This window comes from Gorilla gorilla, chromosome 20, assembly GCF_029281585.2.
Source record: "Gorilla gorilla gorilla isolate KB3781 chromosome 20, NHGRI_mGorGor1-v2.1_pri, whole genome shotgun sequence".
Taxonomy (NCBI): domain Eukaryota; kingdom Metazoa; phylum Chordata; class Mammalia; order Primates; family Hominidae; genus Gorilla; species Gorilla gorilla.
This window is the reverse complement of record NC_073244.2, coordinates 19,496,629-19,518,734: the sequence shown is the minus strand read 5'-3', so window position 1 is coordinate 19,518,734 and position 22,106 is coordinate 19,496,629. Positions and strand designations below refer to the sequence as shown.

Here is a 22,106-nt window from a genome sequence, read left to right as displayed (position 1 = left end):
AAGAGTACAGCAGTGCAATTATAGCTCACTGCAACTGCTGCTTCCCAGCATCAAACAATCCTCCCACCTCAGCCTCCTGAGCAGCTGGGACTTACAGGCGTGCACCACCATACTCAGCTAATTTTTAAATTTTTGATAGAGATGGGATCTCACTATATTGCCCAGACTGGTCTTGAACTTCTGGGCTCAAGTGATCCTCCCTCCTCAGCCTCCCGAAGTGCTGGGATTACAGGTGTGAGCCACTGCACCTGGCCTCTTCTGTCTCTTATAAGGATCTTTGTCGCTGGATTTTGAGCCCGTCAGATAATCCAGGACAATCTCATCTTGAGATCTCTAATTTAATTGTACTTGCAGAGGCCGTTTTACTAAATAAGGTCATGGCCACAGGCTCCAGAGGCTAAAGCATGGGTATGATTGCACCACTGCACTTTAGGCTGGGTGACAGAGCAAGGCCCCATCTCTGAAAAATAAAATAAAATAAGTAACCTACTACAGGTCCTTCGCGTAGAGGATAATTAGAAGTACAGGGGTACCACGTAAGTAAAGACCTGAAGGTTGTTAAGCACAGAGCAGAGTGTGAACAGAATGAGACAGAGGGAGGAAGAGAATCCCAGGCAGAGGGAACAGCATGTGCAAAGGCCCTGGGGAAGGAACAAGTTCATCATGTTAAAAATGAGCCAGTGTAGCTAGAGTCTGATGAGCAAAGGGACTCACAGGTGGGAAGACACCCAAGAAGTTGGCAGAGACAGGTCACACAAGACCTTCTAGGTCAAGTTCCGGAGGTGAACTTTATTCTACATGCAATGAGAAGTCCTCAGAGAAGCTTAAGTGGGATGGGACAGAACTGCTTTACTTTAAATATACATATATACAAACATATAATATTACATATATAAAGCATATATATGTATACATATATACATATCTATCTACCTGTCTATATATTTTTTAGCTGGGCATGGTGGCTCACACCTGTGATCCTAGCACTTTGGGAGGCTGAGGTGGGAGGATCACTTGAGCCCAGGAGTTCAAGACCAGCCTGGGCAACATAGGGAGACCCCATCACTACAAATAAAAATAAAAATTAAAAATTAGCTGGGTGTGATAGTGTGCACCTGTAGTCCCAGCTACCCGGGAGGCTGAGGTAGGAGGATTGCTGGAGCCCCAAAGGTTGAGGCTCCAGTAAGCCGTGATTGTGCCCCTGCACTCTAGCTTGAGCAACAGAGTGAGATCCTGTCTCAATAAGATAATTTTTTTATTGAGGTGAAATTCATGCAACATAAGTTAACCATTTTAAAATGAGCAATTCAGTGGCATTCAGCGCATTCACAATATTGTACAACCTCCACCTCTTTCTAGTGCCGAAATATTTTCATCACCACCCCTCCAGAAAACCCTGTATCCATGAGGCAGTTGCTCCTCATCCTCCCCTCCTGGTATCCCCCCAACCCCCACCACTCCTGGTAACTATAAATTTGTTTTCTGTTTCTATGGATTTACCTATACTGGCTCTTTCATATAAATGAATTCAGGCACTATGTGACCTTTTGTGTCTGGCTTCTTTCACTTAGCATAATGCCCTGGCTTCTGTCTGGAGAATGAAATGGATAGACCACTTTGGAGTCTACTGAGATTGTAGATATTTCTGTGGGAAGGGACAGTGGCTTGACCTTGGGTGGTGCTGAAGAGGCAATGCTGAGCAGGAGGATACAAAGTCTAATTTCGGAAGTAGAATTGGTGGGGTCTGATGATACATCAGCTGTAGGGGGAGGAAGATGTAGGAATTGGGAAGGTCTCTTAGGGTAACCTTACCTGATTGAGCTCCTTACTAGGCAGCTGGTGGTACAATTCATAACAAAGGTTAATAGAGAAAGAGACATGGGATTAGGGAGGGAATGGAAGAGTTTGGGCCTTGGACACTGTAGTGGTTTGAATCCTGTCCACCAAAAATTCAGATGCATTTGGAACTTCAGAACCTGAGACCTCATTTGAAAGTAGGATCTTTGCAGATGTCATTGAGGCAGGGATTGAGATGAGGTCATCCTGGATTACAGTGGACTCAAGATTCCATGGTAAGTGCTTTTATATGAGAAGGTACAGGGGAGAAAGTCATGTGGCAATAGAAGCAGAGAATGGAGTGCTGCAGCCACAAGCCAAGAGACACGTAGAGGCACCAAAAGCGGGAAGAGGCAAGGAAGGATCCTCCCCTAGAGCCTTTGAAGGGAAACCCCCTAATTTCAGAACCTTGCCTCCAGGATGATGAGAGAATAAATTTCTGTTGTTTTAAGCCACCCAATCTGTGGCAATTTGTCATGACTGCCCTAGGAGACTAATATAGACACTCCTATGAGATGCTCTAAGAAGACACAGAGTGATATAGCTATTGCTAAGACCACACACTGTAGCAGGGAGGAAATCAAATGGAGAAATGCCCCAACTCCCCCTCCTCTCTGATCTCTTGCTGGTGCCTCCCGTTGGCCAAGCCAACCCAGAAGGCAGAAGATGTGGTGGAGGGCAGCATTGCCGGGCTTGGATGATGCAGTCACAGAAGTCAGCCCTGCCTCTACCAGGATGCCAAACAGGGCAATGAGTGGATATTTTAGGGAGAAAGGGCAACAAGAGAATGGCAAAATACATCAAAATGCATGCAAGCTCTGGAAAGAGGGTAGAGATAGATAAAGGGTGGTTACCTAAGATTAAGCCCCAGGGAAGATCAACATTTAGAGATTGGATAGAAAAAGAGGAGCAAAAAGGGAAGATTGAGAAGTAGAGACCAGGAGGATAGGAGGAAAACTAGAACAACATTAAGAAGGGCATGGTCAAGTAATCTGGGCACAGAAAAATGGCCCTGGGATTTGGCAGCCTGGGGGTCTTTGGTGATCCTCTTTGGAAGAGTTTTGGTTGAGTGATGGGGGCTAGAAACCAGCCTGGGGAGGGTAGCAGAAGAATGTGCAGTGAGGAAGTGGCAGGAACACGTGAAGGCAACTCTTTATGAAGGGGAGTAGAGAAATTGGTTGGTGGCTGAAGGAAAATTTTCAGTCAAGGGTGGAGGTTTTAATGATGGAAGAATATTGATTTCTGTAAATTGGGTCATTCCCATCCATTATACCAATATGCACGGGTGTCTTCTCTGATATAGGATGCTGGGATTCTCAAATGCCCATTTGAGTTTAGCATCATGAATTTAATGTCACCAGCCCAGATAGTTGATCTCATTCAGGAATGCTCCACCGCCCAGGTATGGGGAAGGCAACTAGTTGAGTTCATGCAGGGATGGATTTTTTCCAGGAGAGAAACAAGAGGCAAGAAAGTGCGATATAATCAACCTATGTAAGGTTGACAAGGCAGGAGAGGGTCCTGAGAAATGGCGGGGTCAGTGGGTTGCAGGGCTCGATGGGATGGACGTTGGTTTGCATTTAAGGGAGTTAGTGAGCTGGGAGGTGGTTAAAGAGGAGGTGGTTCGGCCGGGCGCGGTGGCTCACACCTGTAATCCCAGCACTTTGGGGAGCCGAGGCGGGTGGATCACAAGGTCAGGCAATCGAGACCATCCTGGCTAACACGGTGAAACCCTGTCTCTACTGAAAATACAAAAAAAAAAAAAAAAAAAAGCCAGGCGTGGTGGCGGGCGCCTGTAGTCCCAGCTACTCAGGAGTCTGAGGCAGGAGAATGGCGTGAACCCGGGAGGTGGAGCTGCTGCACTCCAGCCTGGGCGACAGGGCGAGACTCCGTCTCAAATAAAAAAAAAAAAAAAGAGGTGGTTCAAGACAAGGATGCTGGAAACAGGTGTTTTGGAGGCAGCTGGTGTAGCTTCTGAGCATGCATAGCTGGAGTGGCTTGGAGGAGACATTGGTTGTTGACGAAGAGGTAGGGACCTCCTCCAGTGATCAAGGAAGCAGGGGACCAGCATGGACAATGGTCTCTCCACAGGGAAATTAGAGGTCATCAAATGTTGACAGGTTCCGTTGGAGTCTTAGCTCCCAGCTTCTGTTTTCCTGTGGATCTCAGGATCTTGGCTGCTGGTGCTACCTCTGACTACCATTGAGCCCAGCAGCACTGGGAGGGACCTTCATGGCATTGGCTGGTTTAAGGAAGACCTTCTTGGCTTTGCTGACTTTCTTGGGGGCCTTCTTGGCTACACCTGCTTTTGAGGGAGCCCTCGTCACCTCACCTGACTTCTTGGGGGCACCTTTTCCACCTTATCTGAGTTGGGAAGGTCTTTCTTTGATTCTCTTGCTTTCTTGGGGCCCTTCTCACTGGTTTTTCTGGGGGCCATGATGGTGGACATATTCCAGACCTGAGTTTTCCTTTTGTTCTTAGGAACTAATTTGAGGCTGTCAGTGGCCCCAGCTTGGTCTTAGAGTTAATGGTCTGCAGGGAATTTCCAGGTTAAAGGTTTTTTGTTTATTTGTTTGTTTAATTTTGAGACAGAGTCTTGCTCTGTCACCCCGGTTGGAGTGCAGCGGCACGATCTTGGCTCACTGCAGCCTCCGCCTCCTGGGTTCAAACAATTTTCCTGCCTCAGCCTCCTAAGTAGCTGGGATTACAAGCATGCACCACCATGCCCAGCTAACTTTTGTATTTTTAGTAGAGATAGGGTTTCACCATGTTGACCAAGCTGGTCTCAAACTCCTGACCTGAAGTGATCCAGCCACCTTGACCTCCCAAAGTGCTGGGATTACAGGTGTGAGCCACTGCGCCTGACCTCCAGGTTTAAGTTTAAACCATGAAGTAGATGGACTGTGTAGAGAGAGACCAGGGAAATGGAGGATTTTACTGACCACTGAACAGGGATGTCACTATTGCCAGAGAGGAAAAGGATTCTCCCTTGGTAGAGTGAACATATAAGGGAAAGTGGTTGAAAATTGAATCAGGAGACAGAGACCTCACACCACTCAGAGGTCCCTAGAGAACTTTACTGACCTAGAAAAAAAGATAAACAGGGAGAAGGTCTTCAGTTCTTGTTTGGAATCTGACGCCAAAGCATCCTCACTCCTCACTCTCTTCCCGACCCCGAGAGTCTGAAATTGATGAATACTTTTTGTTTAAAACTTGGCTTGTTGTTTTGTTTTTTCTTTCTGTTTTCATCAAGGGATCTTTATTTTACTTTTGTGTATTTGTGTGTTTTCCATGAGTCATGTTAATTCTTCCATGTTTAAACTTTTTGGCCCAGAGGAATTTATACATTTAAATTATGGATTTAATTTCAGAAGGTACACACACACACACACACACACACACACACACACACTCACTCATCTCACTTTTTAAAAACTGTAAAATATAGCCTTGTAAATCTCCAGAAAATATCTAATGTGGGCCGGGTATGGTGGCTCACGCCTGTAATCTCAGCACTTTGGGAGGCCGAGGTGGGTGGATCACCTGAGGTCAGGAGTTCGAGACTAGCCTGGGCAACGTGGTGAAACCCTATCCTCACTAAAAATAAAAAAATTAGCTGGGCATGGTGGCAGGTGCCTGTAATCCCAGCTACTCGGGAGGCTGAGACAGGAGAATCACTTGAACCCAGGAGGCAGAGGCTGCAGTGAGCCGAGATCACCCCACTGCACCCCAGCCTGGGCGACAGACTGAGACTCTGTCTCACAAAAAAAAAAGAAAAGAAAAAGTCAGTGTGCATCCCCTCTGACACCCAGCAACTTCACATCTTGGAATTTATGCTGCAGGAGAATTATCACAAGTGCACAAGGATATATGGTGAGATAGTTATTATTATCATTTTAAAAGATAGGGTCTCACTGTGTCACCCAGGCTGGAGTGCAGTGAAGTGATCACAGCTCACTGCAGCCTTGACCTCCTGGGCTCGAGTGATCCTCGTGCCTCAGCCTCCCCAGTAGCTGGGATTACAGGTGTGAGCCACCATGCCTGGCATCCCCCTTTTTTTAAAAAATGGTTTTAATTATGAAAAGAATATGGGCTCGTTGTTTTGTGTGGTTTTTTAAAAGTTTAAAAAATGTGTAGTGTGTCATTTAGAAGGTGAAAAGCCCTTACCCCATCCCACCTCCCAGAGATAACCTCTGCTAGCAATTTCGTGTTTGTCTTTCAAATTTTTTCCCACACACATTTTTGTACTGCTGCTTCCCCTCCTGGGTTACTCTTCTCCCAGACAGAAACAAGGCTCATTCCCTTGCCTCCTCCAGCTTTTATTAAAACATCATCTTCCCTCTAGCTGGATGCAGTGGCTCACGCCTGTAATCCCAGTGTTTTGGGAGGTGGGGAGGCAGGAGGATAGCTTGAGCCCAGGAGTTTGAGACTAGCCTGGACAACATAGCAAGACCCATCTCTACAGATAAATAAATAAATAAATAAATAATGGAAATTTAAAAGAGAGAGGGAAGGACTCTTGAAAACTGTCCATATCATGCTTCTCTAAATGGTTGAGGGCTCAGAGGAAAAAAAATCATCAATTTCACATCATGGAGTTTATTCTGCAGAAAAATTCTCACAAGTGCACAAGGATGTGTGGTCAGATGCTGCTGCTGCTGATGATTATTATTATTGATGAAAGTAGTAGTAGCAGCAGCAGCAGTATTTTAAAAGACAGAGTCTCGGATGGGCACGGTGGCTCACGCCTGTAATCCCAGCACTTTGGGAGGTTGAGGTGGTCAGATCACTTGAGGTCAGGAGTTCGGGACCAGTCTGGCCAACATGGTGAAACCCCAACTCTACTAAAAATGCAAAAATTAGCCAGGTATGGTGGTGGGTGCCTGCAGTCCCAGCTACCAGGGAGGCTGAGGCATGAGAATAGCTTGAACCCAGGAAATGGAGGCTGCAGTGAGCCAAGATCGTGCCACTGCAATCCATGCACTCCAGCCTGGGTGCTGACCCAGGTTAGGTGCAAGACTCCGTCTTAAAAAAAAAGAAAAGGAAAAAAAAAAAAAAGGACAGAGCCTCACTCTGTCGCCCAGGGTAAAGTGCAATGAGTAAAGGCCCATGATGAGAACCCTGAGGAGAGAGTCAAGGGGAAAGAAAAAAAAAAAAGCAAAACCAAAATGGAATTTTAAAAAAATCAGGTGCAATTCGCGTAACAGAAAATTAACCATTTTAAAGTGAACGGCTCTGTGGCATTTACTGCACACCAACTGTTATGTAACTACCACCTCTGTCTAGCTCCAGAACATTTTCACCATCCCTAAAGGAGACCTTGTACCCATTAAGCAGTCTCTCTCCTTCTCCCCTCCCCACCACCTTCCTCCAGCCTCTGGCAACCACCCATCTGCATTCTGTCTCTATGGATTTACCTATTCTAGGTAGTCAACAGGATGAGATAGCCCAAAAGTCCATCCATGGATGAACAGATAAACCAAGTGTGGTATATCTTCCTCAGATATCAGTCTGCCTTAAAAAGGAATGAAATACTAATCTTTGCTACAACATAGATGAACCTCAAAAATGTGATGTGGCTGGACAGAGTGGCTTACACCTGTAATCCCAGAACTTTGGGAGGCTGAGGTGGGCGGATCGCTTGAGCCCAGGTGTTCAAGACCACCCTGGGTAACATAGCAAAACTCCATCTCTACAAAAAAATTTACAAAAAACTAGCCAGGTGTAGTGACATGTGCCTGTAGTCCCAGCTATTCAGGAGACTGAGGCGAGACGATCGATTGAGCCCAGGAGGCCGAGGCTGCAGTGAGCCATGATCATACCACTGCACTCCAGCCTAGGCAACAGAGTAAGACCCTATCTCAAAAAACAAAACAAAACAAAACAAAACAAAAAAGTTGATGCTGAGTGAAAGAAGCCAGACACAAAAGGCAACATCATGTTTAATTCCATTTACATGAAATGTCCAATGAAGATTTTTTTTGGCAACATTTATTTTGAGTCTAATATTCAGTGAGTGGACCACACATATGCATGCACTGCAGTATGTTCTTGGAAACATTTCAGATTTGAGAGGTCTGTTCAGCTATGATGACGGTAGGTGTTGTCCCTTCCCTCCCTCCTTGAAGAAAAGGAACTAAGGCTGGGCGCGGTGGCTCATGCCTGTAATCCCAGTACTTTGGGAGGCTGAGGTGGGCAGATCACTTGAGGTCAGGAGTTCAAGACTAGCCTGGCCAACATGGTGAAACCCTGTCTCTACCAAAAAATACAAAAAATTAGCCAGCTATGGTGCTGCACGCCTGTAATCCCAGCTACTCGGGAGGCTGAGGCAGGAGAATTGCTCGCACCCAGGAGGTGGAGGCTGCAGTCAACCGAGATTGCACCATTGCACTCCAGCCTGGGCGGCAGAGCAAGACTCTGTCTCAAAAAGAAAAGAGAAAGGAAGAGAAAAGAAAAGAAACCAAAAGAAAAGGAGAGAAAAGAAAAGGAACCAAGACCTAGAAGGGCAAAAATAGGAAAAGTTGGCCAGGCGCAGTGGCTCACGCCTGTAATCCCAGCACTTTGGGAGGCCAAGGTGGGCAGATCACAAGGTCAGGAGATCGAGACCATCCTGGCTAACACGGTGAAACCCCGTCTCTACTAAAAATACAAAAAATTAGCCGGGCGCGGTGGCAGGCGCCTGTAATCCCAGCTACTCGGGAGGCTGAGGCAGGAGAATGGCATGAACCCGGGAGGCGGAGCTTGCAGTGAGCCGAGATAGCACCACTGCAGTCCGGCCTGGGCGAAAGATCAAGACTCGGTCTCTAAAAAAAAAAAAAAAAAAAAAAAAATTGGAAAAGTTATTTACTGTTAGCAGCAATTGTCATAAAGTAATGAACATTTATTGCATTATTAGAATGAGATGAATTGTATCCTGTTTTTATAAGCATATTAAGTTTTCTTTTTTAAAAAAATGTATGTATTTATTTATTTTAAGAGATAGGGTCTTGCTCTGTTGCCCAGACTGGAGTGCCATGGTATGATCATAGCTCAATGCAGCCTCAATTTCCCAGGTTCAAGCAATCTTCTTGCCTCAGTCTCTCGAGTAGCTAGGACTACAGGCATGTGCCAACATGCCTGGCTAGTTTTCTTATTTTTAAATGTATTTTTGTAGAGACAGGATCTTGCTGTGTCGCCCAGGCTGTCCTCAAACTCCTGGCCTCAAGTGATCCTCTGCCTTGGCCTCCCAAAGGGCTGAGATGATAGGCATCTACCTCTGCATTTGGCCCATATTAAATTTTCTAGTCATCACGGGAACCAAAATAAACAATATAAAACACTCACATTCCTTGAGCACTTACTATATGCAGAGCCCTGTAATAGATTATTGTGTGTATCAGCTCATTCCACTCTCACACAACCTATGAGGTTGGTGCTATTTTCTACCTTTTATATATGAGGAAACTGAGGCTCAGAGAAGGAAACTGCCTTGCCCAAGGTCAAAGCCACGTCTGATCCCCAAATCCTTTCAACTCCTCTGCACTACTATTTTTTAGTGCAGATATTGCCAGTTTTCTAAGCAGAAGCATGATTTAGCAGCCCTGAGTAGACTTCTCATTTCAGAACCAAAGTGTTGGACATTGTTGGATAATATGAAAAACAAATGACACACAAACCTATTTGATACTGTTTTTAATTTTCTCTTCATTTGATTTTCCTGATGACATGATTAATCTTTTTCGCCTCTACCCTGTATGTGAAATGTAGGTCTTTGCAGATGTCTCAGAGAGTGTTAATAGTTGCTGCTGGTTTTGTTTTCTCTCCCCGGGGATTCCCATCCCCGGGTGCAAGTGAAATTAAACTTGTGCCTCTTTGCCGCTGGCCGTGGTGCTGAAAACATCCCGGGCAGCGCTAGGGTTGCCCTTGTTAGCATGCCATCCCTGCTAAGAGTCTTGGGCTGATCAGCGAGTGGAGAGATCTTTTCCAGGCTTCATTTTGGTTAGAACTGTGTGTTGAAGATTTTAAAGCCCACATCTGGGAACTGGAGACTGTTTGGATTGTTTGAAGTTGAAATAGTCATTAATAATTCCTACTTGAGATGGGCTTATGAGGGTGTGGACTAGCATGCAATGGTTGGCCTTTACTAAACTGTGGCCATTGGTTGGGACTTGAGTGAGGTGTAACCCATTTGGTCTAATCCATATGGTTAGGGCCCCAAGTGCACCTACATTCTATTTTTTTTTTTTTTAAATAAAGGCAAAACCATCTATCTTCTAACCAGGGTAGCTCCTGAGTGGTCTTTGGGGACCACCAGCTTAAAAGCATAGACTGTGGGCTGGGCACAGTGGCTCATACCTGTAATCCCAGCACTTTGAAAGGCCAAGGTGAGAGGATCGCTTGAGTCCAGGAGTTCAAGACCAGCCTAGGCAACATGGTGAGACCCTCATCTCTACAAAAATGTTAAAAATTAGCCAGGTGTGTTGGCATGCACCTATAGTCCCAGCTACTCAGGAGGCTGAAGTGGGTGGATCGCTTGAGCCTGGGAGGTCAAGGCTACAGTGAGCTGTGATCATGCCACTGCATTTCACCCTGGGCAACAGAGCAAGACCCTAACTCAAACAAACAAACAAACAAAGGCATAGACTGTGGAGTTGGGCAGACCTGGGTGTGAGCCCCAGCTCTGCCAGTACCTCCTATGTGACCTTGAAAATTTGTTTAATCTCTCTGAGCCTGGATTTTCTTATGTGGAAAATGGGGCTTACCACAGAACCCACCTTGTAGAAATGTTGCAAGGAATTAACTGAAACAAAGTGCTTACCACGGTATCTGCCCAAAGAAGCAGTTGGAAACAAGGCAGCTGTAATTATGGTTGCTGTGCTTGTTAATGGCCCCATAATAGTTGATCATATTGCAGAGTGAAATTGGGGCATGTGTTTAATGGACCAAGGAATATGTCTTAAACCCATATATCTAGGGTCCTGGTACCCTCTACTCTTTTCCCGGTGATTGTGATGAGCGTGGAACTTACATGAAAATGAGGTCTGTTTGGCTTCTTCCCACAAGCTCAATGACCTGGCTAACTGCTACAAGTGTCTGTTTCCTTAGAACCCACCCATCAGCAGTCCCCATAGTGGAGACAAGGTCACAAAGAGTTGACAAACCTGATTTGATTTCCACACCAACCACAGGAGGCTTGAAATAAGATGAGGGTGAAGGGCACCACAGAGGGATGCAAGGATTACTTGGACACTGCAAGGTCTTGCTAAGGGATGGGAACCATCAGCCATGCCCACTTTGAGAATTTTCCTTCATGTTCTGAATCTGAAGAGCAAGGTCCTGTTCTCAGATGCAAGCCCTCCTTCTTCCCTACGCAGAGTCAAACTTGGTCTTTTCCAGGGTCACATACAGCCTCTCTCTGGGGCCTCTGCAGGTCCTGATCAATTTCACTGTGTATAGAGCTCTGTGTCTCCTCACCTGCCTGCAGGGCTGTCTGCTATCCTGACTTCCGAGAGCCATTTCGGAAGCCAGCTTTTCCTCCCATCAGGGATGCTTCTCTTCTTTCAGCCCCCGCCCCCCTTTGGCCTCCTAGGATGGCTGATTTTTCTGGATCCCGCTGACACAGGTGCTTTCTCTCCGAGCCAATCAGGGAGCAGAAAGGCTCAGCTCAGCTAACAGAGGCATTGCTCACCGCAGCTGTGAGTTAGAACTCAGGCTTTCTAAATTGGGAGGATCAGGCATGACTTGAGGTTGGGCTGAGAAAGCCTCGCCTCCCCCCAGCTTGACTACCCAGTGCAACCTTTGGCTTCTGCCTTGGGCGAGGCATCTCTTACCATGCCAAGAACTCAGCAGCCCATCTTTCTTTCATCTGGGCACCAAGTACATCATTGCATATTTCAGGGGGTTTCATTGTGTCCTTAACATGCTCATGGAGACTTAGCTTGAGATGAAGTCGGGGTTTATAGGCAGCAGGACCCATGTCCCCTTCCTTCATTTCCTCCACCGGTGATTTTTGTTTTGTTTTGTTTTGTTTTGTTTTTTGAGACGGAGTCTCGTTCTGTTGTCCAGGCTGGAGTGCAGTGGCGTTATCTCGGCTCACTGCAAACTCTGCTTCCGGGGTTCGGTGATTCTCCTGCCTCAGCCTCCCAAGTAGCTGAGATTACAGGCGTCTGCCACTATGCCCAGCTAATTTTTGTATTTTTAGTAGAGACGGGGTTTCACCATGTTGGCCAGGCTGGTCTCGAACTCCTGACCTCTGGTGATCCACCCACCTCGGCCTCCCAAAGTGCTGGGATTACAGGTGTGAGCCACCGCACCAGGCCCTTCCACCGGTGTTTTTTGAGCATCTACTATATAGAGAATGCTCTCCTGGGCACAGAGGATGAAGCAGTGAACAAAGTAGACAAAAAATCCCCACACGCATAGAGCGTGCAGTCTCGTGGAAGAGACAGGGAACAACATAAAGAAGGAAAAATATAGCAGATGCCTGGCTGGGGACGGGGACTAAAGAAAGAAAAAAATAAGCAGGCTAAGGGGGTTGATGGATGTGACCTTTGAGTAAAGGCCTAAAGGAAGTGAGGGAGGGAGTCATGTGGATGTCTGGGGAAAGACTATTCCAGGAGAATGAACAGCAGGTGCAAAGGCCCCTGGGTACAAATGTGCCTGGGGAGTTTGGGGAATAAAAGGGAGGCCGGCGTTGCTGTAGCTGAGTGACTAAGGGAGAGAATAGAGGAGATGAGGGGAGGGAGGTAATGGGAGCAGGTCATGCACCTTGCTGGTGCTGGAAGGACTTTGTTTTTGCTTTTGAGTGAGATGGGATCCATGGGAAGGCTTTGAATACTTCCACATGCATTAGGCTGAAATTTTCTTTTCTGCTTTTGTCTCATTCCAACATTGCTCTTATTTCATCAAAATCTTCGGTTTCTTCTCAGGCTCTTTACCCAAGTGGGAGCAGAAGGCTGGTACCCAGGGCTGTTCAGTTCTCCCCCTGGGGTCAGAACGTGGAGGAGAAAGCTTGGAGGAGAAAGAGGAACCCCCACCTCTTTCTGGATGACTCAAAACCGCAATTACCTGAGCTCCTCCTCCTCCCCCTGAAATAGAGGCACTTAGCACTTCCTAAACTTCCCGGTGCACACAGATCCCCTGGCGATCTTTTTAAATGCAGGTTCTGACTCAGCAGGTGGATGCGAGGTCTAAGGCTGCATTCCTAGCAGGTGCTGGTTCTGGGACCACACTTTGAGTAGCAAGGGTCTGAGGTCATTGTTGCCGATGTCCATCTGGGGCATGTCTGTGGACACTTGCGGGGGTGCGGGTGAGCAGAGGGAGGGGGGATGATGTTGGAAAAACAGTGTGAGTATCTGTGTTTGATAAGAAGTAAGAAAATGAAGCAAGGTGGGAGAGTAGAACCTCTTTATTTTTGCCTACGTGCTAAGGTTTTATTGCCATACCCAGAGAGCCCTGGGTCTGAAATCCAGGCAACACTGGCCAGTTGAAACCCTGATATTGCAGCCCATAAAAGTGCTGCATGCTGCATGGTGGCCTTCTGGGACTCTTCCTGGAACCTTCAGTGCCGGAGCCGGTCCAAAGGAAGTCACATCCCTGCCATTGAGGGGCAGGAGGCCAGGGAACCGGAGGAGTGGGATGGCAGAAGCGCGTGTAAGGAGGCTGAGTTGGCAGGGAGAGAAAGCGAAGTCAGCTTCAAATCATAGTGAGAGGAGACCAGGGAAGGGCTTGGCGTTGCTGCTCTGTGTACAAATATTGTCTCTTATTTTCCAGGCTGCAGGGTGAGGCAGAGTGGAGTATTTGTGCAACACAGCCCAGCTTTGTTCTCTGGGCTCCTAATGCCTGTCAGCTAGGAGGCAGAAAGCCAATCAGAGATGATCGTCGGCAAGGCCGGCTTTTGTTGGCTCCCCAAATTGCCCTGAGTCTCAGATTTTGCTTTTCAGAGTGTGCTTTCAGCTGGAGGCAAAGGCTGAAGCTGGTGACAAAAGGAAGACTGGTTTTCCTGGCTTTCTGAGACTTTTACTGAGGGGGTTTCTGTTTCAGACTCTGTTTTCCCACCTGGAAAGCAGGTTCCACTCTCTCTCTGGCCTGGAAGGGATGGTTTTATGGTGCTTCCAAAATGCCAAACCTAACTCCAGGGCAGAAGAGGAGACTGAAACCAATTAATTTTCCAAAGGTTAGAGCTAGGAGGAGGGGAGAGGTTTAGCATGGTCAAGTTCCCCAAGACATACTAATTGATCTCTCTACAGAACGCGGGATTTCAGTGCCCCCAGGGGACACTCAGCAATGTTTAGAGACCACTTGAGGTTGTCATCACTGGACAGGAGGGGTTGCTACTGGCATCTAGCACACAGAGGCCAGGGATACTGTTGAACATGCTGCAGTGCCCAGACAGCCCCACCAAGGAGAATGATCCACCCCTAAACCTAGTGCTGAGGTTAGGAAATCCTGCTCCGGAGTAACCAACACCCTATGGCTTTTTCACTCAAGCAGCCGCTTCTCCAGTGCTTACACCTCCTCAGAGATTGCCAGATCCATATGCAGAGCCTGTTGGCGTGGGGCACTTCTGAGGGGTGTGGCAGGGAGACAGCGGACATTCCCATTTACCAGCTGATCAGCAGGTCAGGAGCTAATATGAAATGAACAAGATAGACCCTCCCCACCTGCCCTGCAGATCCTCTAGTGGAACACTAGGGAGGGAGGCCTCCTCAACCCAAATGACAGTTCCCAGGATGCAGGGAGGAGTTTACCTATGCAAACTGGAGAGAATGCAAATCGGCATCTAGAGATACTTACTGGACGACCCCTCCCCTGCTTCAGGTCTTGGAAGAGCAGATTCTCAGAGGTCTGCCCTGATCACTGTAATTTTTTTTTTATTGAGGTAAAATTAATATAACACAATTAACCATTTTAAAGTGGCATTTAGGGCTGGGCACAGTGGCTCATGCCTGTAATCCCAGCACTTTGGGAGGCTGAGGAAGGAAGGTCGCCCAGGAGTTCAAGACCACCCTGGGCAACAAAGTAAGACTCCATCTCTTACAAAAAAAAAAAAAAAAAAAAAAATTAGGCACACATGGTGGTGTGCACCTGTAGTCCCAGCTACTCAGGAGGCTGAGGCAGGAGGATCGTTTGAGCCTAGGAATTCAAGGCTGCAGTGAGCTATGATCATGCCACTGCACTCCAGCCTGGGTGACAGAGCAAAATTGTGTTTCTTTAAAAAAATAAAAGTAAAAATAAATAAGAAAAGAAAGGAGAGGGGAGGGGAGAGGCATTTAGTACATTCACAATGTTGTGTAACTATCATCTTCATCTAGTTCTAAAACATTAAGCAGTCACTCCCATTTCCCTTCCCATTCCCCAGGAACAACAAATCTGCTGTCTGTCTCTGGATTTGCCTATTCGGGGTATTTCATATACATGGAATCATACAATATGGGGTATTTTATGTCTGCTTCTTTCGCTTGGCATGTTTTCAAGGTTCATTCCTGTTCTATCATGTATCAGTACTTCATTCCTCTTTTTTTTCTTGAAACGGAGTTTTGCTTTTGTTGCCCAGACTGGAGTGCAATGGCACAATCTTGGCTCACTTCAACCTCCGCCTCCCGAGTTCAAGCAATCCTCCTGCCTCAGCCTCCTGAGTAGCTGGGATTACAGGCATGCACCACCACACCCAGCTAATTTTGTACTTTTTTTAGTAGAGATGGGGTTTCTCCATGTTGGTCATGCTGGTCTTGGACTCCCAACCTCAGGTGATCTGCCTGCCTTGGCCTTCCAAAGTGCTGGGATTACAGGCGTGAGCCACTGCACCCGGCCTACTTCATTCCTTTTTATGGCTGAATACTATTTCATTCTATGAGTAGACCACATTTTGTTTATCCATTCACCCACTGGTGAAATTTAGGTTGTTTCCATCTTTTGGCTGTTGTGAATAGTTCTGCTGTGAATATTTGTGTATGAGTGTTTGTTGGAATACCTGTCTTACGATCCTTTTGTGTTTATACCTTGGAGTGGAGTTACTGTGTGTCACATGGTAACTCTGTGATTAACTTTTTGAGGAACCAATGAATGGTTTTCTATGGCAGTTGCACTGGTGTTTTTTGTTGTTGTTGTTTTTGTTGTTGTTGTTTTGAGACAGGGTCTCACTCCCATTGCCAAGGCTGGAGTGCAGTGGTGCAGCCTCAACCTCCTGGGGCTCAAGCAATCCTCTCTCCTCAGCCTCCCAAGTAGCTGGCACTACAGGCCTGCGCCACTATGCCCGGCTAATTTTTCATATTTTTTGTAGAGATAGAGTCTCACTTTGTTGCCTAGGCTGGTCTTGGACTCCTGTGCTCAAGTAATCCTCCTACCTCGGCCTCCCAAAGTGCTGGGATTACAGGCGTGAGCCACTGCATCTGGCCAGCTACACCATTTTATATTCCCACCAGCATGAGGGTTTCAATTTCTTCACATCTTCACCAACACTTGTTTTCTGTTTGTTTGTTTGTTTGTTTGTTTTTAATTTTAGCTGTCCTTGTGGATGTGAAGCAGTATCCCATTGGGGTTTGATTTGCACTTCCCTGATCACTAATACCCTCATGTACATATTGGCCATTTGACTGTCTTCTTTAGAGAAATGTCTATTCCAGCCTCCTGTCCATTTTTCAATTGGATTATCTTTTTGTTGTTGTGTTGTAAATGTTCTCTTTTTATTTTTTATTTTTTTGAGACAGAGTCTCGCTCTGTCGCCCAGGCTGGAGTGCAGTGGCACGATCTCGGCTCACTGCATGCTCTGCCTCCCAGGTTCACGCCATTCTCCTGCCTCAGCCTCCCGAGTAGCTGGGACTACAGACGCCCGCTACCACGCCCGGCTAATTTTTTGTATTTTTGTAGTAGAGATAGGGTTTCACCATGTTAGCCAGGATGGTCTCGATCTCCTGACCTCATGATCCACCCGCCTTGGCCTCCCAAAGTTCTGGGATTACAGGCGTGAGCCACCACACCTGGCCGTAAATGTTCTTTATATAGTACTAGACCCTTATCAGATACATGATTTGCAAATAGCTTCTCCTATTCTGTTACTTGCCTTTTAACTTTCTTGATAACGTCCTTTGATGCACAAAAGGTTTAAATTTTGATAAAGCCCAGCGTATCTGTTTTTTCTTCTGTGGATCATGCATTAGGTGTCAAATCTGAGCATAATGTTTTATTTATTTATTTACTTATTTATTTATTATTTTATTTATTTTTGAGATGGAGTCTTGCTCTGTTGCCCAGGCTAGAGTGCAGTGGCATGATCTTGGCTCACTGCAACCTCCACCTCCCAGATTCAAGCGATTCTCCTGCCCTGGCCTCCCAAGTAGCTGGGACTACAGGTGTGTACCACCAGGCCTGGCTAATTTTTGTATTTTTAGTAGAGACAGGGTTTCACCATGTTGGCCAGGCTGGTCTCAAAGTCCTGACCGCAAGTGATCCACCCACCTCAGCCTCTATCTATTTTTAATTTATCTCTTTTTTTTTTTTTTTTTTTGAGACAGGGCCTCCTTCTGTCACCCAGGCTGGGGTGCAGTGGTATAGTCATTGTACACTGCAGCCTCTACCTCCTCGGCTCAAGCAATTCTCTCGTCTCAGCCTCCCAAGTACCTGGGACCACAGGTGCCTGCCATCATGCTGGCCCTGCCACCATATTTGAAATTGCAGCCCTGACCACTTCCACTGTCTATAGCCTTCACCATCTTACTACATAACATAAAATATATGATGTACTGTATAACATGGTATATGCAGTGTACTGTATAGCATAGTATACATGATGTAGTCATCTCATTTATTTGCTTCTCCTCTGGGAAGCAGGAGGAAGCTTCTCCTCTTGTCTGCTTTGCTCTCAACTGTGTCCCTAGCCCAGAACAGAGTCTGGCACACAGCAGGTACTGAATGAATATGTGTTCAGTGAATATTGTGGGTGAGATAGAAGGTGAATATCCGCATTTCCCTTTAGAAGTCACCTGATCTGGGTTTGAGATCTGCAGGGATCTACTCCAGACAGGAGAACGAATAATTCCACCTGTGCTGATGAGTTGGGAGGATCTAGAGGGCTTGAGATCTTTCCACTGGGGTCAGTGGGGGTGGGTGCACCTCCAACACCCTTCTTTTCTTTGAACAAGATTTTTCCTTAATTCCCCAATACTCCCTTTGAATATATGATTTTAGCCACCATCATAGCGAATTGCATTGTCCTCGCACTGGAGCAGCATCTGCCTGATGATGACAAGACCCCGATGTCTGAACGGCTGGTGAGTGATGTCTTTTCTCGGGGGCTTCTCCTTGGCTTTAGCAGGACATTAATTTTTGGGGGAGTGGAGCAGGGCACAGAGGAGGCTCTCAGTCCTGGAGCCCAGAGCCAGATCATGGGAAGCCTAAATTTCCTTTTTATTTTTTCTTGAATCAGAGTCTCGCTCTGTCACCCAGGCTGGAGTGCAGTGGTTCAGTCATAGCTCACTGCAGCCTCCACCTCCTGGGCTCAAGCCATACTCCCACTGCAGCCTCCTGAGTAGCAGGGACTACAGGTGCCACCATGCCCAGTTAATTTTCTTATTTTTATCTTTTTTTGTAGAGATGGGGATCTCACTAGGTTGCTTAGGCTGGTCTCAAACTGCCCACTTTGGCATCTGACATAATTTCAGGCAGTATACTCAAATGAACATTGTTAATGTTAATAATTATGTCTTGGCCAGACACTGTAGCTCATACCTGTAATCCCAGCAGTTTGGGAGGCCAAGGCAGGTAGATCACTTGAGGTCAAGAGTTCGAGACCAGCCTGACCAACATGGTGAAAGCCCGTCTCTACTTAAAAAATACAAAATTAGCTGGATATGGTGGTGCACACCTGTAATCCAAGCTACTTGGGAGGCTGAGGCAGGAGAATCGCTTGAACCCGGGAGGCAGAGGTTGCAGTAAGCCAAGATCACACCATTGCACTCCAGTCTGGGCAACAGGAGTGAAACTCCGTCTTGCGGGGGTGGGGGGGGGGCGAAAAAAAAGAAACAAGAATATTACAAAGGATACAGATGAAGAGATGCAAAGGGTGAGATATAGGAGAAGGGTGTGGCTGGCAGCTTCTAGGTAGCTTCAGGAGGGGGACTGGTCACCAGAAAGACCAAGGCATGATTTGAGGGTTGTGACTTTCAGCCCCACCCCCCAACCTCTGGGAGGGCAGAGGGGCTGAAAATCAAGTTGATCACCAATGGTCAATGATTTAAATCCAACCCTCTAATCATGCCTTGGTTTTCCCGGTGACCAACCCCCATCCTGAAGCTACCTAGAAGCTGCCAGCCATCAGTCAATCCTTAGCCTACAAAAAGACATCCCTTTGGAGATCCCAAGGGTTTTAGGAGCTGTACACCAGGAAACAGTGTCAAAGACCAAACATACGTTTCACAGTGTCACAGTCTTCTAAAAACTATAACTAGCCTAGCAAACCTATGATTTCTAGACCTTTGCATTTTCACTTAAAATAAAGCTAAATAAAAAGAGTCCATTGAAAGACTGGTAAGCAAATAGAAGTACCAGTGGCAAGCTAATGTGGAAAAAAAAATTATTCAGGCAGAATGAAATGATTGTAGCTCGAGAAACATTGCTGTAACAGATGGGAAAACATTCACATTGGGACTCTGATGGAGAAGAGCTTATAGCTTAATTTCAAATATGATAGATTATCAGCTGGAAGCCAGAACCAGCCGGAGGTTCTGCAGAGGAACTGGAGGTGAGGATACTGGCCACTTATCAGCCAGTACAGAAGTCCTATTCCAAAGCTTTAGCAATCTACATGCCAGCTGAGGACCATCCTAAGAGGTCAGATTTAGGAGTGAGGTCAATGCACAAGCTCCAGCCTCAAATACCTTGAACGCTGCATGTGACAAGTAAATCCTCTAAACCAATGCTTTCCATTAGAACTTTCTGCAGTCACAGAAATGATCTCCATCTGCCCTGTCCAATAGGATTGTCACTTGAAATGTAGCCAGTGTGACTGCAGAACTGTGTTTTTTTATTTTATTGCATTTAAATTAATTTTAATTGAAATAGCCACATGTGGCCTGTGACTGTCGTATTGAATAAGACAGGTGCAAACAAGTAATTCTGTTTAGCCGAGTGATATGTGAGGTTGGCCCAAAAGGAATGAAGGAGGAAGGTGCCTTCTCTAAGCATTGGCATTGCTTGCAAAAGGCTTTGGACAAGAGAACTCTACAAGAGGCAGTGAGGGGTGGTGAGTGCAGGAGGGTCGGGGGAAGCGAGAGGGTGATAGGTACTGATTTCTAGGTGGGCTGGTTCCCTGATCTTGTCAACATCTGCCCAGCCCAAGACGCTGACCTTGCCTTCTCTCCCTTCCAGGATGACACAGAACCATACTTCATTGGAATTTTTTGTTTCGAGGCTGGAATTAAAATCATTGCCCTTGGGTTTGCCTTCCACAAAGGCTCCTACTTGAGGAATGGCTGGAATGTCATGGACTTTGTGGTGGTGCTAACGGGGTAAGTGGCGCGTGCTATATGCTTTGGATTTAACTAGCTGAAGGATTACGAGGCTTTTGGTTGGTGTGGTCCGGGCCAGGCTCAGGAAGGCTGAGCCCTTGTGTTCTCCCTCCCCTTGTTATGCGCCTGCCTCCTTTCTGCCAACACCCCACCTCCATGTCTCAGCTGTATATTACAGCAGATGCTTTCTGTTACAATTAAAATAATAGCTCATTGTTGTTGGCTGCTTCCAGAGTGCTTTATGCCCATTCTCTAATTTAATCCTTACAACAACCCACTGAATTAGGAAATATTAATATTCCCATCTGACCACTGAGGAATCAGAAACTCAGAGCATAACTTGCTTAAGGCCACCCAGCAAGTAAGTGATGGAACTGGGAGATGAACAGAAGATTATGCATTCCAGAACTCAAGGTTTTAAGTGTTGTACGTGCATGGGTCTCTTGATTTGCTTGAGGATATCTTGCTTTTATTTCAACTTGGTGAATGTTTTTTGAGAATGTCTGGGTGCAAGGGATTGTGATTATGACAAAGGAGAAAAGCAAGCTAAATAAGGTACAGTCACTGTCTTCAAGGAGTTTTCAGATCCATATATGATGAACTGTGGTTGAAATGTGTATATGCTTTCCTCTAAGCACCCCGTATGAGGTAGCACTTGCTGGTATAACAAAAGATCCAAAGCTAGGAAATGACTTAAACATGGCAGAAGTTTATTTGTCACTCATAGAAAATTCAAAATTGAGCTGGGTGTGGTGGTGCATGCCTGTAATCTCAGCACTTTGGGAGGCTGAGGTGGGAGGATCACTTGAGCTCAGGAGTTCAAGACCAGCCTAGGCAACACAGTGAGACCACCCCCATCTGTAAAACATAAAATAAAATAAAAATTAACCAGACATGGTGGTACATGCCTGGGAGAATTGCTTGAGCCCAGGAGTTGGAGGGCACAGTGAGCTATGATCATCCAACCGCGCTCCAGCCTGGACAACAGAGCAAGACCCCGTCTCAAAAAAAAAAGTCCAAAATAATTGTTCCTAGTTGACAGGCTCATCTCCTCCAATGACTGATGGACCCTGACCCTTGCCATATTGTGGCTCTTCATTGTCAGCCCACATCATTCAATAACTCCATGTTTGTCTGTATGAAACCAGGAAGGAGAAATGAGCAGAGAAGGTGATACTTGGAAAGGTTTATGAGTTTGGAAGGGGTGTGACCCATACCTGTTCCATTCATATCCTATTGGCTAGAACTCGGTCACATGACCACACATCACTGCAAGGGAAGCTGGGAAGTATCAGATTGTGCTTAGAAGAAAAGGGAAATGGATTTGGAGAATGACCTACTAGACTGTCAGGGACCTTAAAAACTTTTATTAGATTCCAGTAGGGACATTAGTATCTGGTACCAATGGCTGGTTCCTCCTCTTCCCACTCTCTACTCTCCTCTCAGCAAAGTCTGGGCTCTTCTATTCTAAGACCCTTCTTCACTGAACACCTTTTTCATAGTAATCATGTACAGGATCATAGCTTTCCATGTTTTGTTGCTGCTCCAGGTTCTGTCTCTCTTGGCGGATGTGATGGGTTGCATTACCCACGCTGTGCTGGCCGGGCTCTCACAATGCAAATTTGTTTCAGAGCAATGTTGCCTCTCACAGAAGGAGCTGTGGCCTATTGGGCTGTTTCTGTAGAGGCCTTCAGATGTCAGCGGTCTGTTGTAAGGACTCTGGGCTAGCTCTCATGGGCTTGGGTGTTCACAGAGGGATCTTTGTTGGCTGTGCTCACAGTTCAGTGG

General features: G+C 46.4%; 1 protein-coding gene across 9 annotated transcripts in view; it reads left to right on the top strand.

Moving 5' to 3' along the window:
• The window catches only part of CACNA1A (calcium voltage-gated channel subunit alpha1 A), a 300,854-nt gene that overhangs the window by 34,384 nt on the left and 244,364 nt on the right, over positions 1-22,106 (top strand). For all 9 annotated transcript variants that reach the window (XM_055371580.2, XM_055371577.1, XM_055371576.1 and 6 more), the window contains exons 2-3: positions 17,978-18,083; positions 20,179-20,318. In XM_055371580.2, coding sequence (XP_055227555.1) covers positions 17,978-18,083; positions 20,179-20,318 — 246 coding nt within the window. The remainder of the gene's footprint in view (positions 1-17,977; positions 18,084-20,178; positions 20,319-22,106) is intronic.